Below are 23,182 nucleotides of genomic sequence, written 5' to 3' on the forward strand. Positions count from 1 at the left end.
CATTTTAGTTTGGGTTGGCTTCTCTTACTATTGCTTGAATGTTTTAATTACGAAAAAATAAAAAGTAAAAGAAAAATGATTTATATGCATATAATCTTTTATGTGCAACTCTTGTGATCATTCTCACCCGTACACTCTCACCTCCTCTCAACTAGCTCGAAAGATCATTGCTTTTATCCTGTTACTCTCCCCATCCCAAGATATTAGATCCTTATTCTTTTTGGAGTGTCCTAATATATTTGAATCATTTTTATTTATAGTAAAAATTTACTTTAGTACTAACTCCATTTACACCACTTTACACTATCTCCTAAATTCTTGTGCCAAAAGAAAGGACTCTAATATCTTAGGACGGAGGGAATACTATTTAGCGTGGTATGTTCAACAATCTGAAGTTGAAAAATTCTAGTGGACTGAATAAGTCAGTAGTGTTGCTCTAAATACAAACATTGAATACTCATATGCAATACATGCATTACGTTATTTACTTTATTGTTGATTGACTTGAGTTTTCGACATTTCTCACTTAATATAGTATTCAAATGTTCAACTGTTTTATCTAATGCTAAAATGATCTATCTATCTTTGTTTGTAATTTTAGCTTAATGTCTAATTATAGAATTTATCCAATATTCCTCACTTCATGTGATTTTGAGAGAGTCTAACACTATTATCTAATGCCAAAATTTCATCTAAATCTACAAATATTGGAATTATGTTAATTAGCCCAAAGTCGAATTACTTCCACTTTTTTGACTATATATGTGATGTCCTATCTTTGATTTAAAATCCATAGCCTTTTAAAAGACCTCTGTTAGTAGAAAAATTGGAGCATTTGTTTGGTTCTTGGCGCCAATTCGCTATCTGACAGAGCTGGGTAAGCAGTATTAGCGGCCCCACCTCTGAGACGTGATAGGAACCGTACACGTGTAACATCAGCCTCATCACGGACACGTGTAAGACGGGCAGAGTAGGGGAAGAAATCTGGTGCGGGCCCCCCTTGCGGTACAGGTACTGGACCGTGCACAAAAGTCCAACGTTGGGGAGTGCAATTCTAGAAAATGGGCCCACGCGGTTTGGACTTTGCTTCACTTCCATTTACACTTTACATTGTCTTTGTACACTTTTGCCCTTGTCCTTTTTTATTGTGTCAAAAAGAAAAATTATACCTTTTCATGAAAATTGACTTCATAAAATAAAAATATTCAAAACTGATTTAAGCAAATGTGAGTAATGCTATCTGTAGTCAACATATTTTTTTTTTAGTTAACTTATATGCATCACCCACCTTGGATAAATGTTCTATAATACTCCCTCAGTCCCCAAAGAGTATGAACATTTAGTTCGACACGATTTTTAATATATAATTGGTAAAGTAAGAGAAAGATAGAAAGATTTTTTTTTAAAGTACTTCATTTGTTAGTAGAGAATAGGTCTCACCTCATTAGAGAGAAAAAAGTTCTCAAAATTAGAAAGTTTATACCTTTTAGGAACGAAATTAAAAGGAAATAGTTCATATTTTTCAGAAACAAATGGAGTAGTACTAGTAATAAGAAGTATCGTTACCAATCTCAATATGAAGTACTCGTGATCAATTACTAAATTTACTATACGTGAGAAGTCTTCCTACTAAATATAATTGTCATTGTGCAGGAATTTGTCCTATAAATATAATTGTCACTGTGGCATTTAGTATAATTTTGATGAAAACATATAGTGGAGTAATATTTATGATTGGTCAATTTTACAACTTAGGAGATTGGGCATTTTTATTTTCAACCATATATTTTCACTCACAAATTTTATCTTCTTGGAGGACTACGAAAAGTTAATAAGTCATCATGAGAGAATGATAAATTGACCAGTAATGCAATATTTTATCACTGCCTTTTAAAATCCTTTGTCATAGGTACTATCGATTTTCAAACAGAGTAACGATAAACAATCAAATTTTGTACAACCAAAACAAGATTATATTAGTAATTTTAATGTGTTAATTAAATATTAAAATACTAAATATAGTTGGTTAACAAATTAAAAACACTTTATTAGTTTTTGGCCTCATTTTCAATTTTTTATTTTTATATTTTGAATTATTTCTCTATTATTTTTCAAATTTGAATTAAAATATGCATTAATTATATTTTATGATTAAAAAAAATTTAAAAAATTATACACAAATATCATAATATTATGAACGTTCCCTATACTATATGTATGTCTATACTTTTTAATTAAATGCATAAATAAATTATATTTTTTCTTAAATAAACTAATTTTTGATTGTACAAAATTTGGTTACATAGCTTTATTGTTTCAAATATCTGAAATTCAAATTTCAGTATCTAAAAATCAACATGGATGGAGGGATATTATACCTAGAAACAAAAAAACCGTTCAAATGTTACAATCAAAATCACCTCAAGTGGGCGATATGACTTGTTTTGTTTATTTGATTCCTTCACACGAATTAATCTTTTTTCATTTTCTTAATATGACTACTAAAATTAATGGTAATGAACATAGGAATATGTTTGTAGTTTGATTAAGGAAAAACAATTTACAAAAATACGATGAAGATTTAATGTTGCTGTTGATTTTGGAGCAATTTTTTCTCTACCGGAGATTGTGGCACAAATCAAGGGAGTTTAATATCAATAATTTATTTTCCCGTCACATCTATTAAATCAACTTGACATTCTCATTTTTTTTGGCTTGAAATTCTCAGTCACTCATATAGTCATATTTCTAATCTTTCATTTGCCAATTCCAAAAAAACAGACTAAAATGGTCTAGCAATTTTTACGATTTTTATTTAAGTTTTCTGATCTCATTAAACTTATTTTGGTTCAAATTGAATCCAGGACAATTTAGTTGACGTATGATATTACTCCATTTACTAGGAAAATTGAATCGAATATTAAGTGATACTACTTCGTACTAGGACAAAATACTACCACTAACAAATTACTACTAGAATGCATTCGAAAACAAATTAGAATTCAATATCCAACTTAATATAAGTATAAAATATGCACACTCATTATAAAACGATATATACAACTATAAAATTTATACATTAATTAAGTTAATAGGAAGAGATATACCTATAAACCCATGAAAGAAATTGGAAATGTGCATGAATTATTACACATAATTGTCTCTTTCACTTCTTTTTGTGACAAGCCAAGTAGAAATATTATCAAAGCCACCTAATAATGTTGCGATATTTTTGTCCAATTTGTTTGGTGTCATTACATGCTTTCGGCTATTTTAATTTATTTGGACTTTGAAAGGAAGTTAAAACCAAACAAACTGTCTTGCAATTGCACCCTATTATAACTCATACCAAAAATTAAAATAAATCATGCATAATCTATGTAAAATTTCAAAAGTTTATGATATAGGATTATCAAAATTGTTTCTTAGTATACATATTGCTTGTAATATTTCTTTCATTGTATGTATATGAACTTTTTTTTTCTTTGATGATTTAACCAATTCGATGTTGCGATTACCTTACGTGTTTCTTTTAGCTTCGTTCACTGAAACCATGTTTTTGTTCATTTCAATTTTTTTATGGTTCCAAAAACATTTGTACTTGATGTGTTATTGTAACGTTTTTTTTTATATTCAGTGTGTTTAAAGATATTAATAATTAAACTTACATAAACCGAGCACTAATTTTGGTAACACAACAGATTGAAATAACATACTACCAAACAATATACTACAAGTGTGCAGAATTGGATGAAAGGCAGGACTATCTTCCTAGAGCTACACAAGTTCATAAAGTTTACAATATGAAAAGACAGGAAAAGAGAGATTGCAGATTCATCCAGAACTCGAAGCTGCCACCTCAACACGTTCGGTTTCAAAGATGGCCGACTTTTGTGAGAAATCAGGAGCTTTGGGAGTGAGCCCGAGCAGCTTAAACATGGTCTGGTCGGCATCATAGTCGTTGTTGGGAGTTGTCAAGAGCTTCTCTCCCGTGAAAATGGAATTTGCGCCAGCAAGAAAGCAAAGTGCCTGCTCGGGCATTGAGAAACGAACTCTCCCAGCTGAGAGCCTCACCATCGCCTTTGGCATCACAATGCGTGCTGTTGCAATCATCCTGATCATCTCCCATATTTCAACTGGCTGCATAATAATATCACCGATCAATCAGTTTGTCATACTAGTAACCGCAGACTCAAAAGCATTAGACTCTATTTTCACCTAACTTTATGTATACATAAGCTCTAATATACCTTGTGAAATTTTGTATGTATAAGAAACCACCTCCACTGCTCACAAAATTCATGTTTGATAGTAATACAGTTAATCCTTAGACCCTTTCTATAGTTTTATTCTTTCCAGAAATAAATTTCCTTAATCCCCTGAAAAAGTATTACTCCATAATTGTAGGATTGGCTAAAATCTAATCATAGGATTACCTTTTGATCTTCCAGGGGTGTGCCTTGTACAGCAATGAGCGCATTAATGGGAACACTCTCAGGGTGCGCCGGGAGAGTTGCCAATGTATGTAACAAGCCAACTCTATCCTCCTCGGCTTCACCAAGCCCTATTATTCCACCTGAAACAGAAAGTTGGAAGCAAAATTTGGCTATAATAAGCTAGGCAGTATTACACGACATAGTCAAGATTTATTTGCACGAAAAAGTAAGCAAATACCTGAACAGACGTTGATGCCCGCGTCACGGACATACTCAATGGTCTGGAGCCGTTCATCATAGCTTCTAGTGGTTATAATATTTGGGTAGTATTCTCTTGAGGTGTCGAGATTATGATTGTAAGCTGTAAGTCCTGCCTCCTTGAGTGCTAAAGCTTGCTGCTTCTCTATCATCCCCAGAGTGCAGCAAACCTCCAAACCCATACCCCTTATAAAGGAAAAACATTTCTGATAATTCAGACAATTAATGCAGATGGAGGATGAACAAGTTTGGCAATCAGCAAAATAGAAATAGGAAGAACCCAGAACGTGCTAGAGCAAACAGATGTAACATACGATACAAAAAGGACAACGTAACATTTTGCTGCAGTATAAGCATCCATGTAAGGAAAGAGGAAAGGTCCATTAACCATGCACATGAACGGGCTTATTTTTCCACAAGCATATATGCCATGTGTCTTGACTACACCAGTTAGATGGTTACACAATTAAACATATAAATAAGTCGATAAATATTAATAAAAAGGGCTTTATCATACCATATCAAGTTACTAGAGAATTTTTCAACAACACTTGTAACATGTATAACAGAGATTATTAGTCCATTACCTTATTTCTTTAACATACTCAAGGATTTGGTTGAAATTAGTTTTCCTTCCTATAGTGTCTCGCCATGCTGCACCCATACAAAACCGAGTGCTACCAGCCTCTTTTGCCTGTTTCATAACAAAACAACAAGATGCTTTAGAAGTTCGATGCACATGCATATGAAAGCAATTTGCTCAAGTAGGATAATCAAAGAGAAATCACGCAGCAAATCAATAGCACGCTCTACTATAGCTACTATGAGTTGTCTTTGACACCACCGATTGAGCTATAAATATAATTCTCACATGCATATGAAAGCAAGTTGCTCAAGCTAATAAAGCACACAAATTTCATGCACAACTTTCCAAATGCCGGTTTCCACAAGAATCTCGGGATTCAAGGGAATTGCCAATTTGCTATAGTTAGGGATGTCAATGTAGCCCGCAACCCGTGGGCCGGCCCGAATAGCCCGCCAAATTTACAGGGTTAGGGCTGAAAATTTCTAGCCCGATTAGCCCGCACCCGATTAACCTGCAACCCGTTAGGGCCAGACCCGAAAACCCGATAAAATTTCTATCGTTCTATTTGTTTGACTCTAATTCGACACTTCATTGGTTATTTTATAATATAGATTACTAAAAAAATAACTTTCAATTATATATATTAAATATATAAATTATATATAAAATTATTATTATTAAAATAATAGATCTATATATTAGAAACTTCAAATTCACTGAAAAATATATTTAAATTTCTAAAACATGCTTTAAAATTTCTTGATGTTTATGTTTTATTTTGCATAAATCTCAAAATATTAGTATTTGATCATATGTTTTGTGTTTAAGCATATATCTCAAATTTATCATAATTAAATATTTTACATTTCTAAATATAACTAATTTTCACCATTATTTATTGGATTGAAAAAGCGCGGTAGCAACCTGATTAGCCCGTTGGGCTAGCCCGAAACCTAAGCTTTTAGGGTTAGGGTTGAACTTTTATAACCCGAAAAAATCACAGCCCGATTAGCCCGCACCCGATTGACCCGCAACCCGAATAGGGTTGGCCCGAAACTCGGTGGGCTGGCCCGATTGACATTCCTAGCTATAGTCATCAACACATACCAATTCAACAGTCCCTAACTAAACCTCCATTGCTTCTCCATAAAATCTAAGTTCACATTATGAATTGAGTATAGAAAATATGAATTGAACCTTTTCAGCAGCCTCCAAGACTGCGTCTTTATTCATAAGCTTATGCGCTTTGACGCCGGTGCTGTATCTGGACGACTGCGGGCAATAGGAACAATCTTCGCTGCATCCACCGGTCTTAATTGATAGAAGCGTGCACTGCTGCACCTCTCTGAAATTGTGAGCATGTCTATGAACTTGAGCCTGAAAAAAGGCAATTCGAGAAGATAATTAAATTAACCTAACAGTGATTGCAGGAGAAATGCAGACGACGTACAGCGTGGAATAGCAGATCGAGAACAGGGGAATCGTAGATGGAGCTGATTTCTTCTCTCTTCCAGTCGTTCCTGGCCCCATCTCTTATGCACCTCTCCGCCTCCACCGCCGCCGCGGAGGATGAGAAATTCGCGGCGGTCTGAAATTGGGGCAGTGGGCGTCGAATTAATCTCGTTATCCACATCATTGAGCCACCGATGGAGAATTGGATGCAATTCTCCTTGATAATTCCGCTGCTTGAGATTGACGAGAGCTCTCACGCTTTCAGTGCCGCGAATTGGTTGGAGATTTGACTTTTTCAAATGAAAATAGTAAAAACTAAATTCTTACCATTTTAAGATACTTTAAAAACAATAAATAATCTTGGCCTAACGGTATAATTGTTGCATCTTTGGTAGCTGATTAGGCTCGGTGTTGTAATTAGCTGAATTTATAATTAATTAACTAATCAAGTTTTGTTTAGCATTCAAAGTTAAACATGAATTGTATCAACAATTCAACATCATTACATAAAAGGGCTGATACAACGAAAAACTATTGGGCCAAACTTGAACTGTTCAGAGCCCTACAAATGATTTCAAAGTAATTCAAAATTGCTAGCAATGCCTGTAAATTTTCCATCTTAATGTAGCTTAGCTATGAAGATGTGTTAAATAAAACATCTTTCCTAACTCCAATAAATACGACAGAATTAGTTCTTGAATCTGACACTGCGGCTGATCCCTGCGTTAATACCCGATGCTTCACCTCCATAGCTGCCGGTTGGCTTTCTGATTTCACGGACCTGCCCCTTTCTACGCACTTCTGCCTTTTTGTGCTTCAACTGTTGACACAAAAATACATGTTACCATTCAGAGTGTTTTTACTCTACGTATTTTTAACTATTCAATCTGCGAGAGGGAGCTATTTCGCTCAAATACCTTGTACTTCTTCCTAGGATTTTTAGTCAGTTTCTTCCGCGCGCGAGTTAAACCTCTATTCTTTTCAATCTGGAAGGATACAAATAAGACCTGAGTGAGTCGAGCAAAGAAAAAGTTCGATGTAAAGCAGAGGATATATATAAAGGGAAATATTTCAGTACTTGATTAGTGATATGGCGCTTTCCGTCTTCAGCAAGAATGTCTGGCAGCGATGGAACTTCTGGAACTCTGTTGGTTATTAAATTGGGTCAGTACTCAGTAGACGATAAATTCATCGTATGATCTAGGAAAACAGATTCTAGCTACACGGGTCAGCAGACGATAAATTCATCAAATAATCTGGGAAAACAGATTCTAGCATTATGACACGTGAAAAGTAAAATGATAGATGAGATATATATTGAGGGAGGTCAAAGGCATGCGCAATCGTGCATATGAAATACTTACTCCATATTTATTTTTCAAGCACATAGGATCATCGATATACAGAAGTTATGCAATAATCGGCAAGCAAAATGATACCTGGAGTACTTGGCAGATTTTTCAGCAAGCCTTGCAGCATGTTTGCTTTCCACTTGTTTGTAGAATTCTAAATCAGAATCAGCATCGCTTTCTCCATTCGCATCATCAGCTTCATCACTAGAGAGGCTACCAGTCTCATCTTCAACATCTTCACCGGATCTAATTCCAGCTCCTGCCAGAACTCTTAGCTCGTGCTTTCTTCGCCTTTCCCCAATATCATCTCGTTTTGGTATATCATCATCACCAGCAATAACCTTTCAAAGACACTGTTAGTTCCAAGGGAATTCTGAACAAGGAAATTCAAATGATCTCAGACTATGAATGGGGCACATATTAAGTATCTCATGTATATTACTTTGACTACTAATTGATCAGTGAATGTTATGTTATACTATTGACAATACAAACATTAATCGAAGTTCAAGGATCACCAGCCATTCTGCGTTCATTCTTTTTACAGTTATGATAAGTGGAAGTCTTTCAGCGTCATTTTACAACTGTAATTCCATCAAGTTCTTTCTGCCATCACCCGCTTTATCTGAATCATTAATCACCCCAGAGAATTACAGAGTTTACACACCATGCCTTTTGTTTTTTATTGCTACAAGAATTTTCGGCACCTTTGTTTACCCTTAGACAAATTTAAACTATTCATACTGAATAGAAATTCCATTGAATCGCAGCAAAAATGCTACCATAAAAGAAGAGATATTCCTTAAATGCCTTACACACCTTGCGTTTATTTGAGCGAAGAGCTGTTTTGTGATTTGACGCAGCATCTATTTCCATGGCCTCATCAACAAAATCATCAAATGTCTCAAGTTGCCTATGAAATATACAGAATGACATGCATTTCAATTAGCATAAGAGCATCGCATTAATCATTACATGGAAAACCATATACTCATTCACGGGAAAAGAGAGACCTGTTAACTGGTTGCTGACTTTTATTAGACTTAACAGCCTTTGGTGCCATGGAACTATAAACACCTTGTTGTTTCAGTTTCTCCTCAAGGGAAGCTCTTATTTTCAACATTTCCATGCTCTGCTGTCCAACTACTTGCTTATCCTGTGATAATTCAATAATATCAATGTCGTCAACCTAGGCCCACTACTCTCAAACACAAAACCTATAACTGGAAACCTCAGTTGGTACTGGTAAGAAAACAAAGCCATGGTAGCTTACTTGATGCTTGTTTTGTGATCCCTTCGCTTTTATTAAGGTATTCAAGCCAGTTTCTTTGTTGGGCTACAAGTTAAACATTTGAAAAGAACAAAGAGTGAGGCTACAGATTTCAGAAAACTCAGCATAGGGTCAGGCTAACAGACCAATCTAAAAGGATCCCACCTCTACTTTTGCTTGTTCTGCCGATGATACGATGGCACACATCTCGTTGTTAGAATTAGATTCCACTGGAACAGCTTTATCCATCAACTTAACAGCTGCAGCACTGTTCACTTCCTTCTTTAAAGTTTCTTCCATGTCGAAAGAAAGGTTATCGTCTATGTTTTTTATCTGCCAAAAGGTTAACAAATCAATAGTCAGTAACAAGAAAGGACATGTTAGCATCTTTCAGTCAAGACAAAGTGATCCCTACTGAGATTACAGATAAGATATTGAGGAACAATGAAAGCATATTTAAGTGCTTCATTATCTTATATTCTACATAGGCATACAAATTTGAATTATAAAAGTTTCCAAAAATAAAAAATTAAGTTCACCAGAAAATGATAAACACTAACCTTATCCAATAAACTCTTGATCTCTACAAGATGAGAAACAACTGGATGATCACGAACAGGCTGCCCCTCGGACTTGAGAAGAAGATAAAAGGTTATAGCCTGGCAATAGGATTGCAATAGAAGCTGCTTGACCTCAATATAGTGCATCGTTCCCTTCTTTCCACTCTCTTGTCCTTTAATCTTCATATGTAATGGAATAGTTAACAGAATGCATAATAAAACTCCAACTCATAAATTAATGAGCTTCTCCATAAAAAAAAACACTAGTGTAATAATATACATATTAACATATGGCACAAAGCATTAAGCGAAATAAAGTAGAGAAAATACAACTATCATAGTCATTAGTTATTAAAGAATGATCATACCTTTTCTGCAAGTGGGTTCACTTTGTTCTCAAGTTGGTCAAGGGAATCTTTCAGCTCTGATAAAAGGCCAATTAATTCTGGTGCAGAGCTGTAAAACCGGTCATAAGGTTAACCCGTGAGCATAAACAAATAGCAGTAGTCCCTTTTGCAACTGCACCATGACTTTTAACTATTACGCTTATAACACTAACTTTCATTTTATAAAATGTAAATCATTAAATAAAATTCAGGTAAAATGTGACAACATGCATCAACATAGTTTTAATTGATCAGAATACATCAGATATGGATCCACTTTATATAGACTTGGTTGATGTTCTAATTGTGAATAATTGTATGTCAGTGATGTACTCAGTCGAAGTTGAAAATTTTACAGGAACTAACTAATCTTTTAAAAACTAAAACTAAACTAACCTGTACACAACATCCATTTGCTCTTGCTTTGTCAATGCATTTAAATCTTTCTTTACTATTTCATATGACATTCCTTCTTCAACGTTGATTCCTTTGTCGACGGAAGGTTTTGATGGGGGTTTTCCATGGTCCAAGATTTCCTTATATGTGACAAAATGACCAGTAATCAACAAATCTCCTTTCAAACCCCAGATAATGACATTGAAGCATGAAAATTTGTTTGGCATAATTGTTATGCATATATTCTCACCTGAAATGTGGGCTCCCTATCAGTCTCGTCTGCACTAGTATCTTCAACACCATAATCCTCCATTGATAGATTATTTGCTATGGTCATTTGCCGTTTCAAAACTGCATCCTCCTCTTCAGCTGCATCTTCATTGTCACTTGATTGTGGCTTAAGATAAGGACAAAATGTTAAAAAAGTCACGACACTCAGATAAGTAGCAAATATGTCAAGCGTTAAGCACGAAGGATTGGTGGGTAAACAAACCTCATTGCCAACATCAGCGCCGTACAGGTCACTTTTTTTACCCCAAAAATCCTTCCCCTCTTCTTCTTCATCAGCATCATCAAGAGTTTCATCCTCAACATCACCAAATTTAGCCCGCAAGTACTTTTGTGTTCTTGCGACTACAGAAACCCCATAATCAACTTAGATTACAACACATTTAACATAAAAAGTATTTCGCAAAATAATTGAGCCACAAAATGGAAAGAGGTGACCAACTACAAGTCAAATCAACTAAAACTACCAGGAAATTCTACTCCTTTAAATTAAAATGACACTCTTGTAAGTTGCAGGCATATATACAAGTTACAACAGTCATGTTATATCACAATAATGGAGTTTGCAATTGCAATCAGTCTAATAACTACAGCGATTAATCGTGTGATATTGCTCTATACCCATTACATATATTACTATCAACACTTAGTTAGCAGGATTCATCACAAGCTTTCCCTGACATAGATCCAAACTGTTGAACTATTCATGTGAAAACTAAACAAGCCTTATCATCCATAGAGATATATCCATGACATACTCATACTGGGCAAACAACAACAAAAGGCTATATGCATAAAACAGTATTTAACCAAACAGAGAGGCTCTCTTACTTTTTGCAGCCAGACCCTTTGGTGGCTTATCATCATCATCGTCTTCATCTTCCTCATCCTCCTCCTCCTAATAAAAAACCAAACTTTATTAAAAGACTAGTTACAAGAGTAATATAGGTAACAACCCAATGATCTCTAGTCCCCGGCATCACAAGCAAATACTATATAAAATGTCCTTCAATCTTCATCATAACCACGCAACATCCAGATAAAAATATATATGTATCAACATGATAATGATACTAAATCATTAAATACAAGCTGGAAGCATAATACATAGCCAAATTCCATTGTTTCTATGACAAGATGCTGTAATTGTATTACTAGTCCTGGAAGAAAATGTGAGTTACTCGAGAGCCAAAAAAGGACACAAGGGGCTCAACCTCAAAATCAAGCACAGGCTGCTCGGCATCCTCGTCGGATTCTTCCGCATCCTCGTTTATGTTCAGTGGTACAACATCCCTTTTCTTGTGAACTGAAATAACAATAAGTGAACCAAAAAGGGCATAATTAAAAACCATAGCTTGAAATGAAGCATCGTGTATTGAGCAAAAAATCACATACAAACATCAATTTCGTCGTCCATCATGTCTTCGTTATCAGAATCAAATCTAATTGATTTCTTCTTCGGGCGGCCATCATCTTCCTTCTTCTTGAACTTCCCTGATTTTCTCCCCATGATTATTCCTCTCAGCAACTACGAAAACCTAATTAATCCTGCTCGGCAGATGGTCAGGGAAAAAGGGGAAAGAATCGCAACAATTTGAACGGTGGCGATGCGTTGATAGAGAGGTGGCGGGAAAATGCCGGCGGTGGAGTAGAGAGAGAAACCCTTGCAGGGTTTTGCTTTTCGGTTTAGTAATGATAAAAAGCTTTCACCTTTTAAAAATATTGTTTAAACAAAATTAAAAAAAGTAATAAGGGCTATATCGGAAACGACAGCGTTTCGGCGTGCTAATCCACATCTACAATCCAATTTTAAGGGAAAAAATGCGATGGAGCATCTGCAATCTGGTGTTAATTATCCCTGATTATTTATTTATCTGAGTGATCAGGTCTATCAAACGGGACCTTAACTTGCCGTGCTATTTGATTTCTCTACCGATTTTGCCGACTTGCCGTGATAACGCTATTGATTATTTAGCTATTGATGTAAGTTATTACTCTGATAGTTGAGATATGATAGTTGAGGCCGGATTTATTTTATTTTATTTGTTGTGGCTGGATTGAGCTATTTGTTTAGACTTTAGATTCTCCGTACCATTAAAAATGCAATGTTTACTTTTGCGCACTTATTTTAAAAAAATTGTAATAAATAACTAAAGTGGTGAAAAAATAAAGTATGAGAGAGAATAATGTAGATGAGAGTCCCCTTTATATTATTCTCTTTTTTACTTAATTTTTTCTCTACTTTAACTATTTATTATTATTTTTTCAAAATATGTGTGAAAAAGCAAACGTTTCATTTCTAATGGGACAGAGGGAGTATTTGATTTCTTTGCAGCAATTAGATTGGGTTTAGTTTTTTGGATTTACTGTGCTTGCTTGTAATTTGCCAAAATTTAAGACATAAAAGAAATACATCTGGATTAGCTTTGAAGTAGTGTGGTGTGTTTTTAATTGACTCAAATAAGATTTTGTCGCCTTTTATTTCAGCATGTCAAGTGATATCACAGTAGGCTCCACCATAGCTGCAATCAAGTATCCAAAGAGTATATTGAACTTTCTACGATCATGTCTGGTTGGTAGCTAATGTGACCTTAATTGTATTGCTGCAAACAATGCTAGAACTTGTAAATACACTTCATAACTTATTAGAATAGTGTTAGTATTATATTTCTAATTAGTTTTCTCTTTTAGATGGTGATAATGGCTGACTGTGCCACTTTTCATGGTGTACTAGCTAGAGTAAAACTATCAATATTATATTGTTAAAAATATACTAGAACCCTCTAGCATTGCAATGTTGGTCATTAACAACTTATAGATTTCTTATAAACAGGCACTAGATCTTTATGGCTAAATACACAAGTAGAAAGTGTGCGTGCAGTATTAAGAAGTGTGAGAAACATTGAAAGGGTAGGGGTAAGAGATACAAAGAGAAAGGCAGGGTGAGAGAAATATCTTAGAGAGGATGAGAAAAAGTGAATGATGAGTTCGAGAGAGATACCGAAGGAGAAGATTGCCTTAAATTATTATACTATAACATCTCACATTGTGAGTTTATGTGTAGTTTATAAATAAAGAAAACAACTAGAGACTTTTACTAAAAGATTTTTGTAGAAATTTCAGTAAAGTTATCACATTTTTCTAATTCATATACATTTGAATTGAGTTTTTGTGCAATTTGTAATTAAAGAAAACATACATATTACAAATCTCTAGATATATTTACAATTTAGGAATTGATCATTTTTTGGAGATTTTCCGAACCACTCTCTAGCTGAAAACTATTACGAAGACACTGCAACAAAACAACCGAAAACAAAATAGTATAATATATATTTTGAGTAGTATACTCATCTTGGTAAAACGAAATCTTTTGTACGCATTAGAATTCTTCAAACGAATTCACAGTCAAATACATAAAAAAAATCCTGATAGTATATTTTGATAGAATTGCAGATCATGAACGAATACCTTTAAATCCAGTGGTGAAGCCAAGTTAGGGCCATTGGAACCCAAGGTCCCCAGCATTTTGAGTCATTAGTATTAAGGATATGTATCTATAACTAACCAACTAGTGCTCTAGCTCAATTGGTAATCACATAAATTTTAACTTTAAAAGTAGAAAATTACGTATTCTATTCTCTCTTTTTTTCCCCCTTGTTATTTCTCTTATGAAGAAGTTAATTTTTCTTTTTTATTGTTTACATAAAATTATATAAGAAATTAACACATTAAAATAATGATATCTGCAATCTTTTCTAGAGTTCTAGTGTTCCAGTGCATATTAAGAATAACCCATCATTATTATCTCTTTGTGACCGTCCTACCATTTATAATGCAGTTGTTTATAATGACTATAACCTAGAAAATTTTCATAAAAGTTCATATAATTTGGGCCTCAAATATACAAGTTCTGGTTTCGCCTCTGTTTAAATCCTCCGGCAGCTTACTTAGCATTGAATTTCTGAATTCTGACTCATCATATGCCAAAACTAAATGAACACACATTATTGAAAAGATAGGAAAAGAAGCACAAATGAAAATATATTACTACCAAAAGAATGAAAAAACCATCCGATAAATATGTTAACGTAGTACTTTCCCCATCCCTTGTTAATTGAGGCGTTATCTTTTGATATGGTGTTTAAAAATAATTTATTAAGTGGATAACGAATAAAGTAAGAGATTAAGAAAGAATACAATGGAAAATTTTTAATTTCTTGAAAACGCAAACTGGTGTTTTTCTTGAGCAAATGATCTTAAAAAATAATTGAATTTATAAACAGTAAAATATGGAACTTGATCCTATCTTCTGATCTTCATTTCGTGCCAAATTTAACCAAAAATTTGGTTTTGTGGGCATTATATTGGTACAAAGCTCCAGAATTTAATTGATACTTCGTAAATCTATGTTTCTTTAGCATTACGCTAAATACACAATAAATTGAATGAATATTTCTATTTTCAAGATTGAAATATTTCAAAATTAGAGCATCCGCAGCGGTTGGAGGAATTGCGTCCGTTCGTCCGTGCAGCTGAGCAGGCGGCGTCGGTCCACCGTTGCAGCGTCTGATTGGCCAACGGCATAGCCGTTGGTAAATTCGATTTTTTATTATTATTTTTTTAAATTAGAAATTTATTCAAAAAATTGTTTTTAAATAAAAAAAAATATTTTCCCACTTCCCAAAAAATTATATCCGTTTTCTACCCACTTTTAAATTATTTTTCAATTTTTTTCCCGAAATTCACATTTTCATCTATAAATATCCCCACTTCAACAAAAAAAATTCCCATAACACTTTAATTATGTGAATTTTTAATTTGTAGGATTTTAATTATGTATTTTTTTTTATTTTTTAGGATTTTAATTATGTTTTTTTATTTTTTAGGATTTTAATTATGTAATTTTTATTTTTAGGATTTTAATTATGTAATTTTTATTTTTTAATGTATTTTTTATAATTTATAAATATTTTTAGTAATTGAAGTATTTAAATTGAATAATAGAATGACGGGAACTTGTTCTTAGCTAAGAGCACGGATGTGAGTGTTATACTCTTAGCTAAGGATAAGGAGTAAAAGTGGGCGAGCCCACCTCCATACTCTTAGCTAAGAGCACATACGAGGATGCTCTTGAATCATACCATTGCTAACCAATTGATTGAAATGAAAATAACCATTTCAAAATTATATCATACATTTCCTTTCAGCTACCTGTGTAATAAAATGGGAATAAGCTTCTCCTTTAAACATTTTCTTCAACTATACATATTAAAGATCAAAATTAAAATAATAAAATGGACTATTCAAAAATATCAGTAAAATAATAATAATAATAATAATAATAGTAATAAATGTGTGTGACTCCATCATTCTTCAGAGTTCAGACTCATCCAATCTCCCCGCCGATAACCACCCGCCACCACTGCGCCGCTCCTCCACCCTCTCTCACTACTCAAGTCGACGAGAACGCAGCTGAAGCCACGGTAATTTTTGTAGTGTGTTGTTCTATTTATTGTATTCTTATCCGTATTCCTTCTTCATTTTACTGTAATTGATTGAGCGTTTTTTCTTCTTCTGAAAATCAGCTAATTCCGATTGAAGTATGATATGCAAATGTTTGCTACTCTCTGTTGCAAAACCGTTCACCGAAATGCTTAGATAAATAGGCAAATTTTTCATGGCTTGCTTTCAAATTCCGCACCAGCAGCTTCATGTTTTCTGGAGGAGTCTTTCGGTGAATCAGAAGTTAGGCCACAAATTGACGTCAATTGTAGATTCGAGAAGGTCTTATTCACTCCTTTTTAGAAAGGTAGATGTTTCATCACTTTTGACTACTTAGCATTTCATGATTTCTGTTATTTTAGCTCTCTGATTGTGTGTAGGACTCGTGCAAAGCGCGACCTAGTTCGAGTTCTGGATTTTGTAAACTTCTCCATTTGAGAGGTGTCAGTTCAGCTGCTCAAAGCGCAGCGCTTGGACAGAGTACACTCGTTGATACCGCTCTACGTGAAGATGGTTCCACCGCGATAAATCCATCGAATGGAAGAGTAATGCTCATTGATGGCACTTCAATAATATACAGAGCCTATTACAAGCTTATTGGTATGTAAAATGATGATGCAGATGTATTTGCTAATTTCCTTGATAGTTCATTTTCTACAATCTACTCTTATTGGTAAAACAATAACATAATTTACCCATTGAACAAACTACTAAAGACAAAACTATAATAATGTATTCTACCAATCGACTTGATATCCAAAAGGAACCCAAAAGGAATTCTGTTTCGATTTGAAACTTTGATCAGCTTCACTGCCTATACATATGCTAGCTCATCTGGGGTTATTGGTAGCTGGCTTTCTTCTCCCCGTCTCTATCATCTACCACTAGTTTGGGCACTCATCATTTCCGGTGTTTCATTGTGTTTCTTCTTATAGCAAAACTGCACCATGGTCATCTATCTCATGCCGATGGCAACGGAGATTGGGTCCTAACAATTTTCAGTGCATTGTCCCTGGTAAGATTTCCTGAACGGTATATATGTCTAACTCGTGTTAGTTTTGTATATTGCTCACTGATCTTCGACTTCTTGCAGATAATTGATGTATTGGAATATATTCCTACACATGTAGTGGTATGCCCTCGTTCTCCCTATGTAATTTGATTTCTTTAATGCCCCATGTCAGTTTTGTGCCTTTTGTGCACTGACATATAGCTGCTGATGTGTCTGCTCTAACACGAGCTTTTTTCCCTTATGTTTTTGCTTTTATTCTGAACGACGTCCAGGTGGTTTTTGACTATGATGGTAAGCTTGCTTTCTAACTATATTACATTCTATTTATTCCATTTGTTTATATAGCTCCTAATTTCACTGTTTGTATCTTCTTTATTTGTAAATACTCATCGAGTTTCTATGATTATGTCCTGGTACTTAAGGGGCTGTGTGCTTGTTTGTTTTTGTCATTTATCAGGAATGGTCCAAGTTTGCTTGCATCTTTATTTATGTTGTCTGCCTCTAGGTTACTTTATGCTTGTACTCTGACTTAATAAAGGTGTATTTAACTTCTGCTGCTTGTCGGAGCCCATTTTGACTGGAGCTGGGTGTCATATTGCCTGGTCATTGTGCATGCATCTTTTTCCTTTCTAATTGATCTGTTTCAAATTTAAGCCTTGAACTAATCTATCTCATCAAATTATTTAATCTGCCGGATAGTACTGAATTTTGTTAAGACGTGAGCGGAAAGAATAGACGGTTTGTGTTTGATAGGAAAGTTCTAAATGGGTGGAATTCTTCTATTTTCATTAAGTTGTTGCTTCGCAGCTAATGGAGAATATTCATCAAATTAACCATTACTGTTCTCATCTTTTTTCGGTCTGACTGTTTATTTTCATGTCCACTCAACATGGGTGCAAATAGTCATTTTATGTTTGGTGGCTCTTGATAAAATGAAGGAAAACACACGGTTGGATATGCTTCTTATTCTTAGGTGGGGGTGGGGAATAGGGGTTCAGAATGGGCCTAAAATGATGTCTTTCAGATGTAATTTCTGTATAAAATGTTAATATATGTTTACTTATATTGACTATAGCCCTATAATGATTAATAACAAAAGAAAGATGGGTGTGGCTTTGAGTGAATTATTTTGATAAAACAAAGTTTTTCTTTACAGGGGGTCCTTATGGTCATGCGTCTCTTTCGTCCAAACAAAGTTTTGTTGGAAAAGGTATGCTATTTGATTTTTTATTTTTTTCTTCATTTATGACTAGCTAACAAGGGACGGCTTTTACCCAGTAGTCCATATGCGTAAGCAGTTACCTGGATCCCTTCATATTTTATTTGCTATTACTATAGTACTTGAAACTATATCTAAGTTTGAATCTTGAGCTTTGAGTATAGTTCTGTCGAGCTAGGCGTCTGAAGTTTTACTTGCCCAAAGATATTAATTACTATGATAGAGAAAAACCTTCATCGTGCATACAAATATCTTGATGTCAAAATTTGCACTCTTGAAGAGATCTTGTGTTGGAGACGAGATTTACAAGGGCTATTTTATTTGTTTTCTTGCTTGGTTTACTTATTTCAGTTAGTTAATTATCAGTTTGTGCTATGAGCTCCTTAGCAGGCTGGAAACTTTAGGTTGGATAAAAGTAATCGCCTGATCTACATGTTAGTTACCTTATAAGACCATTTAGAGGCTACATCTGTGGTAGGAGAATTTTCTTGAGTTCTTGCTTTGTTCTTCTTTCAGTTTAACCCCTGCAGTAATGTATCAATTTCCTTTGTTTTGAGATTGCTTTTCTTCTCTTTTACTCTTCTACCCATCCTTTGCTTAGTTTGGTATGTTGAACTCTGTTTAAACTGAACCTGGAATTTAAAACAAGTTACTCAGAAGCTTTCGTTATACTGAAATCTTTATGACAGCAGTTCTGAAGCTTCCATCATGTGATGTGATGTTGGTTTTTTAATCAGGTGAAAGCTTCTTTGTCAGTGATATATAATGGATATGTCCAACCATACTAACTTTATTCGGTCAATCCCCAACCCCGCGCACACACAAGAAAAAAATGTGCACCCTGAACTGATAACCTGGATTGCTTGGTAAACGATCTGGATCGTTTATGATACTTCTTTTCCCTTACGATGTTCTTAGCATTAATTTACCATAAAAGGCATTTCAATAGAAAGAGAGGGGTAAAAGAGGCGGATCTGTAGATGAAAGTGGTTACATTATAAAAGTTGCAATGAAAGTGGTGATAGTAAAAAAAGCAATACGAAGGTGGGTGGCTAAGGACAGTATCACGTATTTGAAACATATACGATAATCGAGTAAATTTTAGAAACCCTTAAACTTGTCACATGTAGTTGGCTATGTCGTGTGGAATGCTGTATGTTTTGATGTGAAATGGTATGAACTTGTTTTAAAAAAACGTGCACTGAGAACTTATCTGCTCCCCCCCCCACCAACACACTCACACACACAAAAGGAAGGTTTGCCGGTGTGTAAATTCCTCTCCTATATAATCAATATACTGGGAAAATAGAATTGATTGGTGAATTTCTTGTAGGCATGAATTTTCGTCACACCCTATACCCTTCTTACAAGAGCAATCGGCCTCCAACCCCTGATACTGTAGTCCAGGGGCTTCAGTACTTGAAAGCTTCCATCAAGGCTATGTCTATCAAAGTGATTGAGGTATACACTCTTGCATATCATTTCTTTGTTGATTACAAAGGTAGCAGAAGCATGTGATATAATCTTTCATTTCTTAAGCAGGTTCCAGGTGTTGAAGCTGATGATGTAATTGGGACACTGGCCGTTAAAAGCGTAAATGATGGGTTCAAGGTATTCTTACTGCCTATTCCATTATCAGAGAGTCTTTTCCCAAACAATTTTCACATCGTAATTATCCTACAACGTTGAATATCTAGTAGATTTTTTTTTCTTTCACTTTTGTTCCATTCTTCATTGGCACATGACTCTTTTTTAAGATAATCGGTACAGGTGCGAGTTGTCTCCCCAGACAAAGATTTTTTCCAGATTCTATCTCCTTCATTGCGCCTGTTGCGAATCGCTCCCCGTGGCTTTGAGTTAGTATCCTCTTAGCCATTTGCCTTTGATTTGCTATTCATGTGTTCAAAATGTCTGTCACTTTCAGCTGTAAAGCTATGACCAACTGCAACCACTAAAAGTTCCATTTCCTACACTAAAACTTCTTATTTTATTACTTCTTGCCTTAAAAATATAATTTCATGATAATTTTCTCAAAATTGAAACTTGCAATTGAGTTTCCCCTGCAGTCATTTTATAGGAATAATTTGATAATTTGATATCCTTGTTTCGATTCACACGTGAACTCCCTGATTGATTTAGTAGTTTGTCGAAAATTTTGTTTAACATGAACAAAGAACGAAGGATAATTAATTTGATTATTTTGTTTAATATTGTTAGTCCTATTTATGTTTATTTACTTTGTTTTATGTTTATAGTACTCCCCTTTTTTCCACTCATGTTATATGCTTCTGTTTACTTATGCAACTTTTTAGCTACTATCTTTCTTGTTCTTACCACACTTCTGACTCGTTTTAGGATGTCCTCTTTTGGGATGGAAGACTTTGCTAAGAAATATGGGACACTGGATCCATCACAGTTTGTCGATGTAGTTTCACTTGTGGGAGACAAATCTGATAACATTCCAGGTTCTTTTATGTTTCAAAGACTGCATTCACCTGAAGCATTATTCTTGTGTGAATTCATCTGCATTACGAAACAGTTGTATAACGATGATTGTACATCAAACATCAGTTAACGACTAATGTCACAACTGCTAAACGAAAATTGTAAGATTTGTAGACTTCAAAAAAATTGGTACTACAATAAACAACTTGATAGATAGATTGACTAAGGTATAAATTGAGTTTGATGAAGCTAGTTGTTTTTCCTTCCATCCACATATTGGTTACCCAGTCCCAGTTGATGTGTTACCTTTTAAAGCTAAATTTAATAAAATTGCAACTGCACTCTGCAGAAAATTTATTCATCTCTGATCTGTAATGCAGGAGTTGATGGTATTGGAGATGTTCACGCTATTCGACTTATTACCAAGTTTGGTACGTTTATATGAAACCTGTAACTATTTCTCAAACAATAGCATGTTAAGAGCCTTAGTATATGCTTACGAAGGCTATTTGGTCATCCTAAAAAGTAGTGTTGTCAATGTCAATCAGAATTGAACTACTGACGTATGATGAACTATCATAAACGAAATTTTATTTTCTGAAGTTCGTATGATATTTTTTTCACATGGCATGATTATGTAGTTCCTAAGTTGACTTGATCCTATTATATTTTGTTAGGTTCATTGGAGAACTTATTGCATCATGTCGACGAAGTTGAGGAGGAGCGAATCAAAAAGGTTGGTTGACTATACCGTTGATTCCTTAAACCTTTTCTTTTTATATCTGTTTGGCTTGAACTTTACATATAAATTTACCGAATCTGCTGTGAAATTTACTGCCCTAAAAAATGAAATTTTCTCCCCCTCCGGGATTCTAACACAGATAAATTTCATTTCTAGTGCAGTATGATAAACGGATTCACTAATTTTATACGTTCGAATATCCAATTAGATATATAGTGCTGCCGATGATCTTGGTCACTTATCCTTGGCGTATTTTCATAGTACTGTCGATGTTTACGACTATTCTGAAACTTGATTGCTAATTTCAAACAAAGGCAAAACTGTGATGCAAATGGAGTATATATTATGAGCTTTAATTATGAATTATGATCTCTGTCCTATCTGCTGTCTCTGTTGAAAATTTCTTGAAATTAAACACTGTTTCTCCAGGCACTGATTGCGAATGCCGAGCAGGCTATTCTAAGCAAGAATCTTGTAAGTTTTTTTGTGCGTTAGCCGATTACTTTCAGTTTACTGATACTCAAAAGCTCTAAGCTCATTGCTTCATGTAATGTAGGCTATGCTACGTTCCGACCTCCCATCCTACATGGTCCCGTATACCACCAAAGATCTGCCTTTTATCAAACCAGATGTCAGTTGATTATGCTGTGTTCTGCTCATTTGATGAAACATTTAAAGTTCTAACATGCTTGTTGGCATTCAATACAGGATGATGGGCAGAAATTCACAAGCCTACTGACAGCCATTAGTGCTTATGCAGAAGGATTTTCTGCAGATACTATTATTAGAAGGGCTTCTAATTTGTGGAAGAAGCTTGAAACTCAAGGAATCCACTAACTCATTCATTCTTGTTTTTTTCTTCCCTACTTTTGGGTCATTCTATATTGAAGGTTTCCGAAATAGGAATTTTTTTTTTAAATTTCATTAACTTGTTTAAATTAGAGTTATTCAATGTTAACATAACTCGGAATTAAAAAGAAAACTAAAATTGACATAGGTTTGAAATAGAATTGCATTTGAACCTAGTCCACGCAATGCACGTGAGTTAAGGCTATCCCTTTTAAGTACGAAACATTGATAATGAAGGCATCCCTTTTAAGTACGAAACATTGATAATGAAGTGAACGCAGTTTAGTTGATAAAATGTCTTTTCTCTATGTTATTTCGAGGTGAATAAGTAATTATTGTTGATCATCTTTTGGAAAAGTACATTAAACATATAAGATGTGGGAATTATTTGGAAAAAAAACGAGACGACATATGCCATGAGATCAG

The 23,182-nt window shown here is 34.5% G+C and overlaps 3 protein-coding genes across 6 annotated transcripts; 1 reads left to right on the forward strand and 2 right to left on the reverse strand.

Annotated features, from left to right (window-relative positions):
• Positions 1-3,702: 3,702 nt before the first annotated feature.
• Positions 3,703-7,048, reverse strand: LOC125218582 (biotin synthase, mitochondrial-like). The gene is made up of 6 exons (XM_048120271.1): positions 6,731-7,048; positions 6,478-6,657; positions 5,282-5,388; positions 4,675-4,880; positions 4,437-4,576; positions 3,703-4,140 (listed from the first exon to the last, which is right to left on the reverse strand). Exons 1-6 carry the CDS (start codon positions 6,914-6,916, stop codon positions 3,835-3,837), a joined length of 1,125 nt encoding a protein of 374 aa, XP_047976228.1. The 5' UTR covers positions 6,917-7,048; the 3' UTR covers positions 3,703-3,834.
• A 121-nt stretch (positions 7,049-7,169) lies between these two features.
• On the reverse strand, positions 7,170-12,683 carry LOC125218581 (something about silencing protein 10). The gene is made up of 16 exons (XM_048120270.1): positions 12,380-12,683; positions 12,199-12,290; positions 11,816-11,882; positions 11,190-11,329; positions 10,947-11,093; positions 10,697-10,836; positions 10,283-10,370; positions 9,915-10,094; positions 9,520-9,687; positions 9,358-9,420; positions 9,098-9,240; positions 8,904-8,997; positions 8,172-8,425; positions 7,811-7,877; positions 7,650-7,718; positions 7,170-7,552 (listed from the first exon to the last, which is right to left on the reverse strand). Exons 1-16 carry the CDS (start codon positions 12,492-12,494, stop codon positions 7,421-7,423), a joined length of 1,959 nt encoding a protein of 652 aa, XP_047976227.1. The 5' UTR covers positions 12,495-12,683; the 3' UTR covers positions 7,170-7,420.
• A 3,647-nt stretch (positions 12,684-16,330) lies between these two features.
• Positions 16,331-22,831, forward strand: LOC125222008 (5'-3' exonuclease). 4 transcript variants are annotated; one of them, XM_048124380.1, is made up of 16 exons: positions 16,331-16,470; positions 16,573-16,796; positions 16,870-17,089; positions 17,425-17,504; positions 17,583-17,621; positions 17,774-17,792; positions 18,658-18,711; positions 20,054-20,181; positions 20,260-20,331; positions 20,491-20,576; positions 21,076-21,185; positions 21,546-21,596; positions 21,843-21,901; positions 22,337-22,381; positions 22,464-22,538; positions 22,616-22,831. In XM_048124380.1, exons 2-16 carry the CDS (start codon positions 16,665-16,667, stop codon positions 22,742-22,744), a joined length of 1,299 nt encoding a protein of 432 aa, XP_047980337.1. In that variant the 5' UTR covers positions 16,331-16,470; positions 16,573-16,664; the 3' UTR covers positions 22,745-22,831. The 4 variants fall into 4 exon arrangements, with proteins under 4 accessions (XP_047980337.1, XP_047980338.1, XP_047980339.1 ...); XM_048124381.1 differs by having other exon boundaries at positions 20,263-20,331; XM_048124382.1 differs by lacking the exon at positions 18,658-18,711.
• The last annotated feature ends 351 nt before the right edge of the window (positions 22,832-23,182 follow it).

The sequence above is a fragment of the Salvia hispanica genome, chromosome 4 (genome assembly GCF_023119035.1).
Source record: "Salvia hispanica cultivar TCC Black 2014 chromosome 4, UniMelb_Shisp_WGS_1.0, whole genome shotgun sequence".
Classification (NCBI taxonomy): Eukaryota; Viridiplantae; Streptophyta; class Magnoliopsida; order Lamiales; family Lamiaceae; genus Salvia; species Salvia hispanica.